Source organism: Lygodium microphyllum, chromosome 27, assembly GCF_053477565.2.
Source record: "Lygodium microphyllum isolate KBCC chromosome 27, Lygodium_microphyllum_v1.1.10, whole genome shotgun sequence".
Lineage (NCBI taxonomy): Eukaryota > Viridiplantae > Streptophyta > Polypodiopsida > Schizaeales > Lygodiaceae > Lygodium > Lygodium microphyllum.
The window spans coordinates 122,303,363-122,324,528 of NC_141161.1; the positions used below are offsets into that span (position 1 = coordinate 122,303,363).

The following is a 21,166-nucleotide window of genomic DNA, read 5'->3' on the forward strand; positions in this document are numbered from 1 at the left end:
GTGGTAGGCCTGCATGGCTAAGCATAGAGCGGACATGCTCCTGAATAGTCCTGTTCATGCGCTCAGCCAAACCATTCTGGGCGGGGGTGTAAGGGGCGGTCAACTGACGCTTAATACCCCTGTCATCACAAAACTGCTCAAAAGCACGTGAGACATATTCTCCCCCATTGTCAGTGCTAAGGCATTTCAGCCTATACCCAGTCTGGTTCTCAACAAGAGCAAGCCAACGCTGAAAGACTGCCAAGACATCGGACTTTTGCTTTATGGGATAAGCCCACACTTTCCTAGAAAAATCATCAATGAAGGTAACAAATTACTTCGCGCCACCCATAGACATACACGGCATGGGCCCACAAACATCTGAATGCACCAAAGCCAAGGGCTCACTCATGCATGGACTACCCGATTTCTTATGCGTAGACCTATTCTGCTTACCATAAAGACAATGATCAAACGAGTCAAAACGTGCATAGTACAAAGGCGGAAGATACTGCAAACCAGATAATATTTTCATTCCTTTCAAAGACATATGCCCCAAACGGGCATGCCAAAGTGATACATGTGGGATAGAGCCCACTGCCAAAACATGGTCTACAGAAGACCCAAATACAACAAGAGGATAGAGGCTGTCAGCCTTGGCGCCTCTAGCAAGCACAAGTCTGCCTTTGGTAATCTTCCAGGCAGAATCCCCAAAACAGACATGAAACCCTGCATCATCCAACTGTCCTGCAGACATAAGACTGCGCGTAAGCGCAGGTACATGACGTACATCCCTGAGCAAAAAGGAACTGCCAGTGGAAAACTACAACTGAATATCTCCACAGCCCACAATATCAAGAGACCTGTCATCTCCAAGTCTGACTGATCCAGATACAGTACGGTAAGAGTAAAACCACTCACAGTAAGGCGTCACACGGAAGGACGCACCTGAATCCAATAACCAGCACTGTGCATACATACTAGGTGTCTCAGTCAAGTGTGAAGCATCAGAAGAACTAGCTGCAAGTATGAACTCATCACTACCATCGGAATCCTCGGTCTGCATGACATTAATTTCTTCAATCTTGATGCTGGACTTCGCACGTACTATGCTGCGATCAGAGGACTTCTCATGCACTTTCTCTTTGCCCTTATCCTTGCGCTTCTCATTGCGCAACTCATGACACTGTGGTCTGATATGGCCCTTTTTCCCACAATGATGACAAGTGACATTAGCGTTGCGCCCACGCGACTTTCCACGAGATTTAGACCGACCCTTCTGCGAGTCACGGCCACGGTTATTACCACAATCATTCCTGTCATTCCTGCCTCTAACTGTCAAAGCATGTGAAACACGAGAGGCATCCAAGTTTTTGCGATTAACCTCTTCCTGCAAAAGAGCACTCTCAACATCATTCAGTTTCAGAGTAGCACTAGAGGCACATAGGGCAGTGCGGAATACATCCCATGACTCATTCAGAGTCCCAAGCAAGAAAAGAGGAGTTACTTCCTCTCCAAAGGTGATATCCTACGAAGTCAGGTTCTTCAGTATAGCATGGAACTGGCTCAAGTGAGCAGACATAGTCGCATTATCCTTCATGCGCAGATCCATAAGCTGCTTTAGCCAATACAGCTGACTCGCAGGACTCTGCTTATCATAAAGATTCTTGATCTTTGTCCATAAATCCCAAGCACTCTGTGCTTCCTCAAAGACATTATAATGGACCTGCTCAGTGAGAGAGAGTACAATCGTGGACTTGCATAGCTCATCTAGCTCAACCCATTCGTCAGCGGTCATGGCTGCAGGCTGCTGCCCGCTCAACCGAAGTGGCTTAATCTGAGACTTCTGCACCAAAACCTGCCATATTTGACTCTTCCAGTAAGAGTAGTTGGTACCATCCAACTTTGTAATGTTAAAGATGGCACTATCATGCGAAGATGACGCCATTATGCAGGTTGGAAATGCCCAAACAATCCAAAACTGCTTGCTGTTTTACTGCAGAAACTGCCCAAAAATGACCAAAACGGGGTCCAAAGAGCGAGCAAAGTGTGCCAAAAGTTGCTGCCCACTTAGTACTAGGTGCGGTACACCAAATCAGGATATTTCAGCATGAAAAGTACACCTCAGTCCACCAATAACTGCTTGCTGTAATAAATTGCAGGTATGCAGTCTAGAGAGCAAACTGTCCCAAAATAGGATCCAATGTCAAGCAAACAATACTAGGTCCAAAGCTGGCATGAAACGGACATAAGCAAGGCCAATGACAGTGAAAAGAACATGAGCTCAACACCGAAGCATGTCAAAATAACATCTGCCAGTGAAAGGCACACCCCCAGACACTCTAGGCAAAGTGTTCCTGTAACTGCCAAAACTTGACACAAATAGGTGTCTACTCAAAGAGAAAGATCCAAATATGAGACTTAGCTCATAAGCATCTTGTGAACCAATAGTACATCAATGCATATCCATAAAGATCGGAGTATGATCCCAAAGTCTCAATGCGTATGTAGCTGCTCAAGACATAAACTGCTCCAAATACATGTAAGTGCTCCAATAGCATGCAACTGTCAAAGGTCAAGCAAGCATGTAAAATGCTCCCACTGGCACAAAAGGCGTACAAAGCGAGCTCAGAAGCTCAAACAACCCAAGAGAAAGCACCAGTGATAAGTGACCCTGTCAATGCATCAAGCGCATCCAAGAGAGCATGACATACATGAAGCACCGGTCGTATTAACCATGAAGCAATACATAAGCCCAAATAAGCTCTCGGTCAACTCAATGACATCCAAATAGCAACCAAGATCAGTGATCAAGTAAGCCGGGAATGCTCAAATACATCCAAATCCAAGCTCCAAATGTCGGTATGGCATACACGAACCAAATAGCATATGTCACGAACCAAAGCATGTAATGCAAAAGCCTAACTGTCAAGCAGAGACATGAGGCATAGGCGGTCCATGAGCATGCCAAGTCGGTCCAAATGCCAGTGAAGACGAAGCTAATGCGAAGCTCAAAAGTATCCCATAATCTCATACATATGCTCCAAGTCGTCCCCAAATGTCAGAGACATCATGCCAAAGCTCAAAGCATACATCCGGTATCGGTAGGTAAGTGCCAAAGCATGTAAAGTACCTTCAGCCCACTGTTATTCCAGCATGTATTTATTGTTCTAAACAGTAGATTTCAGCCCCGAATTCAAGCCAAAATCATGGTCAAACCAAATGCATACATCCCCAATACATCCGGGTAGGAAGTAGACCGCATACGGGCATCAAATAGCTCCAATGGAATGAGGCATAAGCAACAAATGTCAGTGTCAGGGGTGCTGCCCTGTTTCCAGCATTGTTATGCAGTGAATGACAATTTCAAAACTGAGAATGATTAGCTCCCAACCTCAATGTCAAGCCAAAGCATCAAAATGACATCCAAAAAATGGCTCAAATGCCCTCCAAATAGGCCAATGATGAGTGCTCCATGAGCAACAAAGCATTCAGCTGTAAAACGTGGAGGTCAAAGTCTGAAAATGGGCACCATATTCAGCGTGTTGAGGCCTAGAGTGCTACTGCCAATCACGTGGAGTTATGATGGTTGAGGGGCTCCAAAATAAGCCCCAATAGGCCACACACAAGGGCTTGATGAAGATCAAGTGGCTGCAGCTTCAACACGTGAGGAGGGGAGGGCTGAATAGGTGCGCTGAAATCAGCGTGAGTTGCTGGAAAATGGCTGCTGATCAACGTGGCTGAATGTTGAGTATGGGGGGGCTCAATGATGGCCCAAGGTAGGCACATACCAAGCCATGAAGGCCCAATGCAAAGGGGAGGGAAGATATGAGCTATGGAGCTCAAGAAGAGTGGCTGCCCTTTGTTCCTGCCCTGTTTCAAACTGAGAATACACTCAAATGCCTGCAAATGCTGAAGCAATACCTCAAGGGCAAGGCCCTGATGAAGCTCAAGAAGGCCGGGATGGAGCTCGGGAAGCCGGGGAGAGTCGGGAGCTCGAGAGGTCAGCTATGGCTGCCGGGATGGAGAGCCAATGCGTGAAGCGAGTCGATGCGAAGGTCGGGAAGCATCGAGTCGAGCTCGAGCAAGAGAATGCCAAGCTCTGATACCAGTTGAAAGGTGAGAAGGATCGAAGCTTGCACGCGAGCTATGGCGGGAGAGCAAGAGCAAGAAAGAGAGAGGCAAGAAATGGGAACTCCAACGGTCACAATGTGTGACTGGGCCTTCCTTTATTCAAACTGTCACTAAAAGAATAAAGAATAAAGTGACGTGACGGGCGCCCGCCACCTGCAGTGTGCAGTGGCGGGTACTGTCAGTGTAGTAATACACGGGGCGGCACGCTAGAATGTCCATCCCGAAAGCAATTGAGCTGAAGGAACAACTCAAGCAACTGCTAGATTAGGGATACATCCATCCTAGCAGTTCACCATGGGGAGCTCCAGTACTGTTCCAGAAAAAGAAAGATGGAACGCTTCGATTATGTATTGATTACAGAGGGTTGAATCACTCAACTGTTAAGAACAAGTACCCTATTCCTAGAATAAATGAGCTTCTTGATCGTCTTCAAGGTGCGAAGATCTTCTCCAAGATTGATCTCAGGTCTGGTTACTATCAGATAAGGATCAAGGAAGAAGATATCCCAAATACGGCCTTCAACACAAGATATGGACACTTTGAGTTCCTAGTTATGTCATTTGGACTCACGAATGCACCTGCCACCTTCAACATGTTAATACATGATATCTTTAGGCCATATCTTGATGATTTCATACTCGTCTTCTTCGACAACACCTTATTCTATTCCAAACAGGAAGAAGATCATGAACCCCAACTTCGGATTGTTTGTCCTTGAGACAATGAGAGCACATAAGCTCTATGCTAAGATGAAGAAGTGTGCATCCTTCAAACGCCAAATTGAATATATGGGATTCATCGTATCAGCGGAAGGAATCTCAGTGGATCCGGCCAAAGTCAGAGATGTTCTAGAATGGCCAATATCAACAACTGTCAAAGAAATACAAAGTTTTCTTGGATTGACAGTATGGTATAGGGTCTTCATAAAAAACTATGCTTTGATTGCAGCACCTCTGACGGATCTACTAAAGAAGCAAACATCCATTGCATTGTCAACTGCCGAACAAACCAGCTTTGATAGATTGAAGCAAAGTTTGGTATCAGCACCCATCCTAAAACTTCTAGACTTTAGTAAGGAGTTCAAGGTAGTAATTGATGCTAGTATATCTTTCCACGTCATGTGTGGTGTCTTGTGTAAGAAATGCATAGATCAAGTACTCAAGAGATGTGTACCTAAATTTGAAAAGTTTGCAGTACTTCAGGAAGTGCAAATAGGAACTATAGGAGGCCACAAGATAACAGGCAACAAAATACAACAACTAGGATTATGGTGGCCACAACAAAGATGAAAGATACACATGAATTTACCAAATGGTGCATTGCATGTCTCAACAAAGGACAAGCACAAACATGGGATCAAATGCAAAATCATCTAGTACTAGCTTTAGAACCATTTCAAAACTAGGGGATAGATTGTGTAGGGCTAATTAAATCAGCAACAAAGTATACTCAAAACCTGTATCTCTTAGTTTGCATGGACTACTGCTGAAGCTCAAGCATTGAGGGATAACACAACAAAGTGAGTAGCCAAATTCCATATTCAAACATAATGGCCAGGTTTGGTTGTCTTATTGAGCTTGTAAGTGATTAGGGTAAACATTTCTTAAATCATACAATAGAGAAGTTGACAAATGCACACATGATCCTGCATAAAAAATCAACTCTATACCACACACAATCTAATGGTTGTGGGCTGAAAGCTCCAACAAAATTTTATTGTGAATTCTAAAGAAGATTGTGTAGGAAAATAGAGAATATTGGGATACTAAATTGGATTCAATTGTGTGGGCATTTAGGACTACATACAAGGTCACTATAAGGTTAACTCCTTTCCAGTTGGTGTATGGTTTGGAGGCTATAGTGCCAATGGAATTTATGGTTCCTAGTTTATGGGTAGCAGTGAAGCACAAATTGTCTCCAAAGGATTATCTTCCATGTTTAATGGAGCAATCGATGCAATTGGAGGTTTAGATCATGGCTTTGTATGTCTTGGGAGTTATTCATAATAGCAAGAAGACCTAGGTACAAAGGCACATTAACAAAAAGGTTTTTGAGAAATGATATTTGGTGGTGATGTATAATTCCAAGATGGGTAAGCACCTAAGAAATCTGAAACTTGGGTACGTATGTCCATACCGTATCAAGCAAGACATTAGTCAGGGTAGATTCCTTCTAGAGGAGATGCAGGGAATACCTTTGAAAACTACCGTAAATGGTTTAAGGCTTAATAAGTTTTAGATGAGTCAGTAAGTGATAGCTAAGTTAGTCACCGTGATACCAATGACAAGGCCAATCATAGTCAACATGTTTGAAGCGCACCATGGATGTAATAAGGTAGAAGGGCATGTGAAAGGTCTTATCGAAAGACCATACATGGGGGAGTAGTAGTTCTCCTTTTCACCATTTTCCTCCATGGGAGGGGTTGAGCTATCTGTGACAACTCTCCATTGCCATGATCTAGATGCATAGCACCATCATTTGAAGTTGGCCGTGAGGCGGCGCTCAATGAAAGTGCTATGTGATTCAAAGACATATGTGGTCCAACTCCCCATCTATTGAAGAGTAGGTTAGGCTTGTCAATGCACCAATTATATCTTTGCATTCCAACAAAGGTATACTATTCTAAGATTCCCAAGTGGTCCTCAATCTAGAGGATTTTGAAGTCAAGGCATGGTTGCAAAAGATAGGGTTGTGGAAGCTTCCATGTTTGCCTTTGGCAACAATGGATGGGCAATCATTATGTTGGTATGCAATAATTAGGTAGCAACTTTGTAAGTAAAGTGGAATTGTCAACAATGTTGGTCTCAGAGATATCCCAAGTCCCCATCACCAACAAGCTAAAAGGTTGGCAATGTAAGGTGGATGAGATGGTCAAGGAATTTGGGGAGTCAAGTGGGCCAAGGAATGTGTACAATCTACACAATCTTAACCTTAGTTGAAAGAATAGATTATGCTAGTTTACAGAATGAGCAATGTTATTGATTAAAATATATTCAATGGGTAGAGAAACATTCAACATGCTTTGGCTGGCAGGGAATGTAAGCACTGCAAACTAGGCTAGAGTTATTTGTGATCAGCTCAAGGTAGACATCTTTGTGACTAGCCAATATAAATATGGAAAGAAGAGCCGTGTAGATCCCATATTGGTGGTATTGTATCAACATGTTAGCGTCATTTATCCCGACATATCCCCACCTAATGTTTGTACTCCACAGTCTAAGAATTTTTGCTAATAGCAAGGAAAGTATGAAAGGAAGTTAGCTAACATAAAGGAGGTGAAAGAAGAGGAAGTATATCCTTCTGAGGAAGATGCAAGAAAATTAGAAATATATCTACATTATTTGGCCATGAGTTTTGGTCATGAACAAGCTACACTGATAGCCAAGGCATCATCACAGGGTCAAGATGTATTTAACAATTCCTTCTAGAAAGTACCTAAGAAGGGGCAAGGAGCCAAAGTGAGGTAGCCTAATAAGATCAAAATTGGCAAGCCAACAATGGTAGTCAAGGTCAATAAGGTTGAGAAGTAGGATGTAAAGGAGGTTGAGGTAGCAGCAAAGCAGGAGATTGAGGAAATCAAGGTGAAGTTGGAAGTTGGAGTCATGGAGGCAAAGGCTATGGTGAAATGCCTTCAAACCTTTTGGACAATTTGCAAAATGAGGGATGTGTTAAGCTTGGTAAGGAATGATTTCTATCCCAGAGGATGATCCACATGTTGCCCCAAGAGGCAACATGTGCATGGTCTTGCGAGAAACAATGAGCAACTTGCTTGGTACACACCATGCAAGCTCAACTAGACAAGAATGGAGAGGAGGAGGAAGCTAAGGAGGAAAGAGTAAAAGTGAAAAGTGAAAATGAGAAGAAAATCAAACTTTTAAATATTTAAAATCCTAAACTAATTAAATATATTGTCATATGCATGATTCATTATGTGATTATAAGTCATCATCTCATAATGTAATATGATGAAACTTAACACATGCACCTGTTAGATAGCCAAGAGCACCCAAAGAAAAAAATTTGTGCAAACAAGAATGCCAAGAAAATGACCCCGAACACTACACTTCAAACCACAGTTTCTAGGACTTCTTTTTCACAAAAAAAAAACTATGATGTTGGGCCCCTAACAAGCACGCCTATTAAGTTATATTATTTTTCTATATGATTAGATATTCATAAAATTATCATATTTAAAATTATTGATGGATTGATAATCGAGGAGGTAGTGTTGCAACTACATATGCTTAGAAATTTCACACCATTTAGACTTTGCAGAGGCATCAATAATAAATCATATAACAAGACATGGTAACTTTCCACATATCTTTCATGTTGAAATTGACAATCATAACAACTATTGTGATTAAGCAACAAAAAACATAACAAAAAGACTCACATTAAAGTTGAGGGTGAAGTCTAAAAGCAAAAACTTCATTTATACTTTTAAGCTCATACAATAGTTTTATGTTAGATAAAGTCATGTATTCTATGCACGTGGAGAATACTTATTCAAAAGAGATAACATTACAAACAGGATTCATTCCATTGAAATGAATGCATTCTTCATTGCTTGAATATTCCTTACAAGTTGAAAGTCCTTGGGGGTTACAATAATGTGTTTTACATGTATTGCACAATGTTGAGCACCAACCATAAAGTCTACCAAAGAAGCCTCTACATCCCCTACAAAGCATAAAGACATTCTTTTTGTGAAGTGATCAAGTCTATCCTAACCCTATGGTAGAAAACACCTCCTTCTTTTTGTTTAGTAGAGGTCTGGCACAATCTCATAAACAAGTTTCAATAAGCTAGCCTTTGGAATGAGATCAAAAGAGCATCGATACTTCTTAATTTCTCTTAAGGCCACTACACCTGGTCTTTCACCTATGTTTCTTGTGGGGATGTTGAGAAGGACCCCTCTAAGGGTGGCTTAAGATAGCTAGGTTAGGTTGAGGAGGGATTGGTCCATTGGTAGGCTAAGAAATGCCATTGCCAAAGACCACATCTGCGCCAATAAGTGCTTCATTGAGATGAATATGATATGGGGCTCTAAGGGAAAGCTTCTTCATGGCTACCTTAGGCCCAGCCATCTTTACTACAAAGCAAGATATTTGAAAACTTAGTGGATAAGATAAAGAGTGAAATCCTAATATATAGTGTTAAAACTTTGAGAATCATTCACATGCATACACGTATACACACACATAAACACATATACACCCACATACACATACACAAAGTCTCTCTCTCAAATAATAAATGCATTCATATCGAACATATTTTTCATCTTACTATTGTAGTTCTTGTTTCACCTATTTGTTCCATTCTTGAAGCCTTGTTTTTAGCCACTTAGCATGATTCTCTTTAGCACTTGATGCACCATAACATGCTCTTTTAGTAATACGACATGATTCAATTATGTTTGCAAGCCAATCCATCAAGACTCTAATTTGCTTTTCTTTGTGATACTTGAGCTTCATCTACCACTATGATCCTATACCACTATTGAATTATTTGATTGCTTCCATTCACCCCTCTACCATAATTTTCCTTTAGTATGCACCATGCACTATCCAATGTGAATTTTCCATCCCTTGTGTGGACCAACTTGGATGCTTCTCTTTTTTGTAAAATATGGTCACATCACATATGAATAAAAATATCCAAAATAACTTACACAACTCTTATGCTTCTAAAATATTGGCTTAGTGCATACCATGCAATATGTAGCAAAACCCTTATCCCATGCCTACACCATGTTTTTGTAAAAACTATATACAATATCAGTAAACTCTTTCTTATCTTCATCATCAAACACTATCTTTTAAATTAAGGGAGTAAATTTTTGAGACTATTCCAAAACTTGGCTTTTTCCAACCTTGTTTTTCCTCCATTACTTTGATCAAGAATCATAGCATGAAATTTTTCCCATCCATTGCAGTCTTATAGCCTATGAACTCCAACTTTTTCTTCCTTATGGATAGGTGTTGAAATAAACGTCCTAACCTTGGCTCCTTCAAAGCAAGATTTCCTTGGCAAGTAACCAATTTTTCGTAATCTCTTCTCATTCTTTTCAATCATTACTTGATGCTTATGTAGACTAATCTCTAATAGTACTCGCTTTACATTCTTATACATTGTAATGGCTTCTTTCTCTGGCTACATTCTAGATGTGAAGCAAGTATATTCTTACAAAATTTTCTTCATAATCCTAACAAAAGCATTCAACAAACAAATATGAGCACAATCCAATGGAATGTTGAAGATAGACTTTCATACAGGATCTTCTTTATCATGTGTTAGTGTAGCACTTATCACTCTTTGCTAGTTCTTCATTATATCCTTTTCTTCCATCTCCATCAAGCAATATAGACATGGAAATCTTATGTTGGTACCATTAGAGATTCCACGGGTTCATTCCAAAGTCTTCAAGTCTCCTGCAAGGTGCCATTGAACCATGTATTCACCATACCCTTTGATCAAGAGCATCTCACCATGCTCAATGATGTTTGGAATACTTATGCACATGAAGAAGGGATGTAACACCTCAAACGTACCATGGCACTTTGATTAAACACTATTGTTCCCTAGGTTATTCTTATCAACCTGTAAAACTTTGTTTATCAAAGGGACACTGACTCTTTTGAGCTTCACGCCTTTGTCAATCTCACTTTCATCCAATTTTATGACAAAATGCAATTTACCACCACACCCTTCTATAGTCATTGCTTCACACCTTTGTTAATCTCACTTTCATCCAATTTTATGACAAAATGCAATTTACCACCACACTCTTCTATAGTCATGTTCTATAGTCATGTTATAATGTATCACCATTTGCGATTGCACCCTACATAGATCCAAATAGTAATAATTGAGCTCTATGAACCTAATCTTGTAGTCTTCATCTTCAATCCATGCATACTACATACATTAGATCTACTTATCAACTCCAAAACCTTTGTGTTGAGTAGCTTTTGAGCCTTTATTAACTTTGAAAATCTAGAAAGAGGCATAAGTATACTTCTATTCAAGTACACAACCAAACCCAATCTTAACATCCTTGAATATTTTTTAGTAAGTCTCTATACTAATGTCAGCCTTGTCACAAATAGATTATGCATTCATAGCAAAAAACTCATTGGAGATAAATTTTTGAGGTGGACTTAATCACCTTCTCCTTCACAACCTTGAATTTTATGTTAAAGCATCTTCCAATGTATTTGCCTTCAGTAATCTACAAATGAATAATCCAAGCTCTCTCTCTCTCCTAGGTTTTCACTTTGAGCAACATTATAAGCCTTAATACATCACTTCCATCAGGCATTGTTCACAATTAACTCATTAATTCGATTTTCTCTTTCGTTTGTGCTCTTATGTCAACATACCATTGATATTCTTCAAGGCATCCAATTGCACATTTGTCTCCTCATACATGGTGCCAATATCATGAATAACGTCGTGCATTGTGCAACTCTAATTATTTTTTAAGCTATAAATTTAATGCAACAAGTACATCATGATTTTTTATACCATTTCTTGGCAAGTTGTAATAACCTTTGACGCTTAGTCTAAGCCACATTGTGTAACCAAGCAATCCATTATCACCCTTACATATTTCACAAAGTTTGTGATTCCAATGAAAGCAAGAGGTTTATTTATTAGAATATCAATTGGATAGAATTCCCTACCAATCCACAAATCCACGTGTTTCAATCCCATTTATCTATAGTTTTGAGAACTATAGAAGCAATATCAATATATTACTTTTCCTTGAATAAAGAAGCATATTCAAGCTCTATTACAGTGTGTAGCTCCTTACGTGAAGTCATTTTACTTCTCAACTGTAAAGTCAAGTTGAAGATGTATGAATTGATTACAAAATTTAGTAAAATGTATGTTCTGTGTATCAATGTAGTCTAGATATAAACACAAAGATGTCAATGGAAATGGAATAGTCGAGTCTATGGAGGTAGATTAAAGAGGCATAGATAAACACATAGAGATGTTAATAAAAATAAGGTAGTTTACTCTATAGAGGTAAATACGAGAAACATAGAAAAACACATATAGAGACACAGATATTAATGAAAATGAAATAGAAATATAAGAAGGCTGAGTGCACAAACACACAGATTGCATAGACTAGATATTGTTAATTGATTGTGTGCAAGGAAGATTTTAAAAAATAGATAGTTCAATCTATGAAAGTAGACTGGATAGACAAAGAGAAGAGATTACACATTAGAGCTCTGAGAGTAGTGGAACAGAGACAAGGTTCTAGAGGCTAGCACTACAACTTTGAAAAGCTATGTGATACCTGTCAGTAGAATATATAAGTTACATCCACCACTATCCACCCAACACGCATAATAAAGGTTTATTATCTAAATGCCACTATATAAAATATATCATTAGAAGAAAAAAACTCTTTTTTGAGCCTTTTGGTCCTGCCCTCTCCTTTTTTTTTAAAAATGCGAAAAGAAGAATAGTAAAATAATCATCTCCCCTCTCCACACTTGAAATCTCATTTTATCTTTTAAATATTTTCCATAAAGGATTTTCTTAAATTCCTTCTCTCTCATTTAAGAGAATTTTTCAACCAAATTCTATATTCTAATAGAACTTAGTTACAAGTATAATACTTGGTTTTCAATGTAAAATGATTTGCAAATGTGGTATAATTCATTTTTGTATATAAAATAATAATAATAAATCTCAAGAATTTCTTTTATGATTTCTTAGTGATTTTTTTATTCTAGCTTTTAGTAGAGAAACAAATTCATTAGTCTTTTTTTTTAAATTTTCTTTAAAGATATAATTAAATTTTTAAAATTTTGAAAACTCTTAGGCATAATGTAAAGCTCACTTCCATGGTGCATATATTATATACCAACATATCCACTCTGTAGTTTTACTCGAACGAGAGGTTTGTGTGCTGCTATTATTATTGCAGAGATGTTAATTGAGAATGCTTGAAGATCCTGGAATAGACTCACATACAGTTATCCCTTCTCTCCAGCCTAACCCGAATCCATGTGCTGACTCAACCAAAGCAGACAACAGTTACTGGATAGTCTATCCAGCTGCCAGCTGGAGAATGATAGGCCAGACATTGAAGGGGTACCTCTTCAAGGTTATGTATGATCTCCAGATTCTAGCCCTTCACTTTCAGGGCCAGAATTGAGAATGCTTGAAATTGCTGGAACAGACTCCAGGCAGCAACTGAATTGTCAATTCATCACTGTAATATAAGCACCTACAAAACCATGTACAAGAGGGCATGTGCAACATATAACCTGTACAGTCCGCATGCCTCCACCAAATTCAAGGCTTTGAGCACACATTGTTATCCCTTCTCCCCAACCTGGCTCTAATCCACGTGTTGACTCAACCTAAGCAGACAACGGTTTCTGGATGGTCTGTCCGCCTGCCAGCAAGAGAACGATAGGCCAGAAATTGTGGGGTTTGCTCTTCATGATCATGTATGAGCTCCAGATTCCAGCCCTTCTCTTTCAGGGCCAGTAATTGCTGACCCAGGTCTATTGACTTAAAGCTTTTTAGCCATAAATATCTGAGAGAAGCCATCTGCAAGAGTAACTTGATAATGCCAGCCTCTGTAAAGTTGCACCCCACAATCTCAAGCCGCTTGAGTTTATGGCAACCATCTGCAAAGAGGCTTAGGCCCCAATCAGTTTCACCTAGATAACCACAAAGAAAAGACCTCAGATTCTGGCCGTACTTTCCAATAACTCCCATTCCACTGTCAGTGAGAGACCCACTCTGCAAAAATAGTCCAAGGCGTTGCAGGGTGGAACACCCTTGAATCAATTCACACACTCCATCATCCAGAGGATACTCACCTGTTCCGGCCTCACCTACTATGGCTAACCTGAAGTCCTTGAGCTTTGGGCAGTTTTTGCCAACTGTTGTCAAAGCAGCATTATTCATGGCTGAAACATAGATTGCTATGTATTCAAGTTGTCGGCAGCCAAGAGCAATAACTTCTAGACCCCTGTGAGTAATGAGCTCTTGCTGTTCCTCATATAACTCCACGCGAAGCCTGTGCAAATTCTTACAACTACTTGCCACAACTTCAAGGCCCTCATCACCAATTACGTTGAGAACCTGTCAGAGTTAAATAAAATTTCCTATAAGCTATATTTTCCTTGCAAGGCATCCATATCTAAGAGAAATGGAAATGTCAGAACAAATGTAACCATTAAATCACCATGGCGAAAAGACATCGATGTTGAAAATGATATTGTGCATAGCATCTATATTTAAATTACATGTAACATACTTAATAATGTGCTTCATGCAATGCATTACCCCTCCCTTCTCAACCCATGTAAATGTATTTTGCCTATGCCCCATGAAATGTATCTTTAAACTGGCAATAGCATGATTCCTCTTCCTTTCCATTCATCCACACACAAATTTGGTCTTATGTATGCTATACTTCCACCAAGATGCCCAGCTTTTCCTTTGTATCCGTTCTTCCTGCCCCTAGCATGCCAATACAAGTTTCTAAAGTAACAAACTCCCTCTCTTGCTAGATGTACCTACAAACTTCCAAAGGAACAAAATCGACAAGCAAGAAAGAAAAGGAAAATTTCAGCTAGCCCACCTGCAAATCCTCAAGGTTTGAGCAGTGCCGAAGGACCTGGCAATGCCCATTGGCACTGAGGACAGCAAATTGCAAATCAAGTTTCTTCAAGTTTGATGTGATTGGCTGAACCAGTGCTTGAACAGTTGAGTCTCCTTCATCCAAACCCAAGTACCATACACCAATCAAGGAAGTTAGGCTTCTCAGCAAAATGGTGGAAAATTTTCCATCATGAGGTTGCCGTTCAGCATTGTCTGACCCAATGGAAACTCCACCGAGCTCACAGAGCGCTGTCATTCCACTAAGCACGGTTTTTAGACTGCCTAGCTCAAGCTCATTCAGCTTCAAGGAACTTAGAGATTTGCAGTTCACGGCCAGAGTCAATAAATCCTCAATGTTAACGCTTCTTACACCAGTTCCCAAGAAATTAAGAACTTCCAATGATGTGTTGTGGAGAGCAAGCTCATGCAGCCACTCCCCTCCATGGTCCGTAATCAAGCTTTCGTCAAGGACAAGGGACCTTAAGGATCTGGACATACAAAGATCCTAATGAGAAGCACAGTGCTTCACATGCAACCCAACCTGTCACATGTAGTTGAATGCATGTGCCTCAACTTTACAAAACAGAGCATATAGGAACTGTTTAATACTACATATCATTAGGGTGCCTTAATATAATGTTGCATGCTTAATAATCTAAATATTTGCATGCTTGTATGATGAAATAATATGAGCAAATTGAAACAGGAAGTTGGCTTTCATACAAACATTGAGAATCGCAGCTATAGCTAATATGGTAGGCCCCTCCCTCCTTTCATAAGAAAACCCCCCAAAAAATAAATGAAATTTTAGAACAGGGATGACTTTTTGTTCAGTCCAAGATCCTTAAGGCTAAGCTCAATGAGATTAACTTTGTGTGACAAAAATGTACTACTCACTCTCACAGATCATGAAAGGATGTACAAATGCATATGCACTGAACTATTATGCAACGACCCCAGTATACACTACTATTGCTTTCCTTCACAATCCCAAGTGGAAGAACTTTGAAGAGAACTGGAAATGCTTCAAAGGAGGGCCTGCAAATGAATTTACATGCCTGCTACTCTAAAGAATAGCAGTGGAAATAGCATCACAACATGCACAAAGCCACAATCATGGTCATTTCCTAGTTGTCAGGCCTACTCTGGATTAGGAAGGGGGATTAGGAGCTCTTTTTGCCTGTCATTTTGTATGATTTGGTCCACTTTTGCCCCACCCTAGAGACATTGCATAAACCAATTGAGACATGCATCAGAGTGTCAAAGTCGCAGAAATGGATGCACAGACTTAGTGAAAGAGATGAGCATGAGAGAGAGAGAGAGAGAGAGAGAGAGAGAGAGAGATGAAGAATGCTAAAGACTGAAACCTAGAACAGAATATGTACAAGTGTGAGTGTCAGTGTATGCACTCATAAGACCTCACACACTGACAGATCACAAAGTACATAACCACATGGGCCGGGAACTGCCTAAATAGGCTGTAGGGGCCGAAATAAGGAAGCGGGTCAGCAAGCATAAAACTGGCCGACCATAGCACCAGATTGCCAATTGGCTGTCCAACTGCCCTTGGTTGCTGTCCATGTCCTGCGAGCTGCATGGTTGCTCGTCCACTGCCCTGTGCCTGCCCACCTGCCTGCCACTTGTGTCCACCTGCACAAGGGCTGCTCACCTCACCTGCTGCCTGTGCAGGAGGTTTCTCCTCTAACACTCCTTCTCAGATACTTGACACAGCATAAGGCTCAGCGATTTGAAGTGCTAACGTTAAGTGGCCTGAGGAAGAGCTTTGGTGAAGAGATCCGCCAAGTTATCCTCTGTCTTACAATACTCTTCTCCCAAATGCAATGATACCAAATCTCATCATGCTTGGTACGTGCATGAAACACTGCATTTCAAGCAATGTTTATCATGTGGTAGTCAATGCCACTCTGTTTTCTACCTCTGTATAAAATAGGGTCACCATCAGTTAACAGTTAGTTCAACTCAAAAAACTGAGAAACTTTTTTGAGATCACAAATATAAAGTTATGCCACCTTGCAGCCCGACGCTACTCGTCACCATGGTCCTAACAGCAGTCATACATAAGCAGCATACATTTCAGATTAACTGTTTACGTTAGCTGACATGGTGTCAAATTCTCATTTGTGCCATCCCAAACATTCACCTGTCAGCAGACCATTGATGCAGCATGGTCCATCATACCTTTATTTAGCAGGACACACCACAACAAACCACAACAATTTGCCGGTAATTGGCACCAGTAACTGTTATTTCAGCATCAGTAACCTCAAACTAAAATTAAGTGCCTTTGCCAGCATTAGTGTACCATATGAGACTGCGGCCTTCAGGGCCGATACACTATTTCACATTACACAGCCCAGCATCATCTCCATCGAGCAGTTTCACACGCACTCTACCCTGCTCCTGAGGCTTTTTCTGGACTAATGTATGAATCAGAACAACAATCAACTCTGCCCATGTGACAGTTTCGTCTTCTCTCCAAGACAGACAATCCATCCACTCGGGCACTTGCAAGTTTTGTAATTAACAATGCCCCAGCACTCACAGACATCGTTTCAGCAAAAGCAAATTGGATGCATTGGGAAAAGACGAGCATCCTCAGACAACAACAGCCCAAGACCAATCTTCAGCTCCATTCGTAGTGGGGTCCTAAGTGCCAGAAGGCAAGTGAAAACACTGGTAATCGGCTTTCAAAACTCACTTGGATAAAACACATAAGAAGATATAAAGGATGGAACAGTCAAATCATCTGAGCTCCAGGGATGATAGACTAGGAACGTCAGATAGTCTGCAAATAACCACCCCCTTCGCAGCAAGAGAGAAGCCGACAAGGCTCTGTGTGACTGGTCACTGGACTACTGCACAAACTTCCTTGGTCAGTATTCAAATAACTTTCCTCTCCATTGTTGACAGATAAGAAAGAAAACAAGTGTTACCTGCAAAACTTTGCTATGGCTTCTAGGCCGATTGTCGAGAAGCCCAAGCACTTGTCGAGCTCAAGACTGTGAAGCATATGACCACGTTCCTTGGCCAACAGGAGCAGGTCCTCGTCCGAAACGATCATGCGGTGCAGGCGGATTGCCTTGAGGCATGGCCAATTCAGGGCCATCTCAGAGACCCATGGCTTGGCATAGCCTCCCCAGTTCGCAGGGATAAGCGAGCGCATGGTCGACGAGCGCACGAAGATGGCGGCACGGGGCCTCCCCTTGAACCTCACGGACTCCAGGGCCCTGAACCTCCTCGTCACTCGCGCGGGATCGATGGCGTAGCAGCACCGGATGTACAGATCTCGCCTTGTCCGCTGGTCCGCTCTGTACCACGCCGTGCAGACCAGGGATATGGCGCTCCTGTCTGCTGCATCGTCGATGTACCGAAACACGCACTCCAGCGCCTCCTCTGGTATGCACCGTCTCTTCTGTTCTTCCATGTCAGCTCGGTGCAATTCTGAAGGTTTGCTGTCCCTTCACACTTGAGATTGCAAATGCCGTGTCAACCAAGACTTCTAACATGCTAACTCATACAAAACCAAGAACGACTAAGCATATTGGTAGAATGTTCTAAGCATGGCATTGTTATGCACAAGAATAAAGAGAGTCTCCATATGGTGTTTTTGAGACAAGTGGGTTACTCCAACCAAAAAACTGGTTAGGAAAATATAATCGGGGAACTCGTAGCTGTGGAACAAAGCCGAACATGTGTGCACAGAGTGACTTTTTGATTACACGTTCCAGCCGTTTACATTACAATGATAGGATAACTCTTTCAACATGTGCACAATGTATAAAGGGCGAGCCTCCCAATTACATACCAATCTTAGAATTGCCTTACCCATATGAGGAACCTTGGCACCTTAAAGATGTTGCATTAATTACTTGTAATGCCATTTTTAAATGAGTTCGATTTTAGGGACAAACCAATCTTGAATTGCCTCATCTATATGGGGGAGGAAGGTGATTTAGTTTTGGTACATGCCACCTTGTTCACTTCATCATCTTTATTCTTGTCCTACTCCTCCTCCTCAGTTGAGATTTTGAGGAGGTTTTTCAATCCAATCTAGGTGTGTTATATGAAAGAGACCATTGTGCATGGTGTAGATCTTATGATGGCATTCTCTAGCCAATGCTGTGCCATTTTCAAACTTGCTTATCATTGCCTACCTTCTTTCTCGTAGCCCCTTCACCACACCAATAAAATAATGGCATTGTGTATTGCTAATCTGTATATACTGAGGAATAATATTTTATCTATGTGGTAGGATGTACTACTAATACAATATTTTATCTATATGGTAGGATGTACTACTAATGACCAATATAAAAAATAAACTTATTATTTCTAGGCAATATTCTTAAAGATTGGTAGCTTCACAATAGGGAAACAAAAAGAGGGCTAGAACAATGATTGAATTGCTAGTAAGCCTAAAGATCAACTTCACAATAGAATAACAAAAAAGGGGACAGAATAGTGATTAAATTATTGTAGCATGGTTAAGGCTAGATATGAATCATGGAGTTGCTTTTATTGACTACTAGTCATTTATGTAAATAAAATAATATGTGAAATTTGTCATTGCCAAACTTCAAGTTGGGACTGAATGTTCCCAATATCAATAGGATCGACCCTCGTAGTGCTTCTAATAATGCTACGTTGTCCTCCCAAGTGAAGGTGGTGTATGTTTGCTTTGAGATGTGTTAATCAACATAATGAAGGAAAGATTGTATAAGATTTTTGCACATCATGTGTTAAGACTTCAAGCTCTTTTATCTTTAGTGTGTGTGTAATCGACACTCTCACCTGATGTATCAGCAAGTGTGGGACATTAAATAAGTCGGTGACTTTAGGCTGTGTGTGAATGGTATGTAAGATCTTTAGTGTGTTGTATTCACTTCAATTATGTGTTATGGAATAATGAAAGAAAGAGAAGAGAGCACACGACTCCTCTCTATTGTTCCAACCCTTCTCTCTATCTCTCAACATGGTATCAGAGCCATGAATGGGCTCTGTGGTGGTGGATAGCATTTTGGAAGAAGACTTAAAGACTAAAGGCCAAGGGTTCCTGTGAATAGCAAGCTACCTGCCATTGTTGTTTTACAAGGTATGTGTTGAAGATATTTCATCTTGCTTGAAGAAGAGGTTGTCTTAGCCTGTGTGGAGCATTATGGAGGCTTGTTTGAGCACTTTGAAGAAGGCATTGGCCATCATTGGTGTGAAGGATTGCTGCTAATCCCCGCGGCTGCATCACGTGATTGTACATGTTTCTTGTTTGATCTCCTCTGCTACAACTGAAGACATTGAGCACTAACCTAGCTATCCAATGCTTGGAGATACATTGTGGAAGGTACTTGAAGGTCCTAACATGGCAATGCATTGATGGAAGCTCAGTTTGAAGGTTATGCATAGGTACATAAACCTGGAACAGAGCATGAACTGCTGTAAACAATGAATATACAGCATACATTGGAACTTGGTTGAAGCATTGAAGCTATCTGACATGCATTCTTGGCTCCATTGAAGTGTAGATACATCCTGGAAGACATATGTATTGTGTCTTATGCATTTGAGTTGCAATTTCTTGGACAAAACACTCAGATTTGAGAGTGTATGATAGGCTAAAAACTATCATAAAATTGTGGACAACAAGTACTCATTGGTCTTGAAGCATTACATAACATCAGTTAACTTCTGTCAAATGTATGACATGGCATATGTCTGTTGAATGTATGGAGGACTGAGATGAGCATTGAGTGCTCATGAAAGTTGAAGTTTGGAGATGAAAATAAATGCATTCTATGACATTGTTTGTTGAAGACAGAGTGTCTATGGTTGTTTGTATGGTCATGTATTGACCCCTACATTTGATAGCACATGTATGAAGTACTTTGAGGACATTTTGGAGCTAGATAAACCCGATTTGATTGAGTATTGACTAACTACAACCTGTAAGCAAGGTATTTAACACTTGTACTTGATGTACATGTGCACTGAACTATGCTTGCATGATCATGTATGGACTCCTACATGTACTAACAGATGTATGAGAGTTTTTGGAGCATGTATGACACGTATACATCTCAGTTTTGGCCTTGAAAGAGCTGGTGGTCATTGACAGTCTATAGATTTCAGACTGCATGTTTGGTTGACTGCAGTGAGGTTGCATGATATAGAGTTACAGCAACTACATGGTCTATGTGTTGACTGATGTACCTACAGGTTATGCCACATGTTTGTGGATGGTCTTGAGAATTTAATGGGTTGAAATACCTTGATTACAATAGACATTTTGTTACAAAGAACTGTCATAAATAGTCAAAGAGTGTAGTTGGTCAGTTAGACTTGTTGGTTTGCAGGAAGTTTGACTAGCCATTGTCTATTACAATATGGCAAA

General features: G+C 40.5%; 1 protein-coding gene across 1 annotated transcript; it reads right to left on the reverse strand.

Moving 5' to 3' along the window:
• Positions 1 to 12,953: 12,953 nt before the first annotated feature.
• On the reverse strand, positions 12,954 to 18,323 carry LOC148012774 (coronatine-insensitive protein homolog 1a-like). Its single transcript, XM_087669067.1, has 3 exons — positions 17,718 to 18,323; positions 14,744 to 15,251; positions 12,954 to 14,241 (listed from the first exon to the last, which is right to left on the reverse strand). The coding sequence occupies exons 1-3, from the start codon at positions 18,206 to 18,208 to the stop codon at positions 13,504 to 13,506; spliced, it is 1,737 nt and encodes a 578-aa protein (XP_087525193.1). The 5' UTR covers positions 18,209 to 18,323; the 3' UTR covers positions 12,954 to 13,503.
• Positions 18,324 to 21,166: the final 2,843 nt, after the last annotated feature.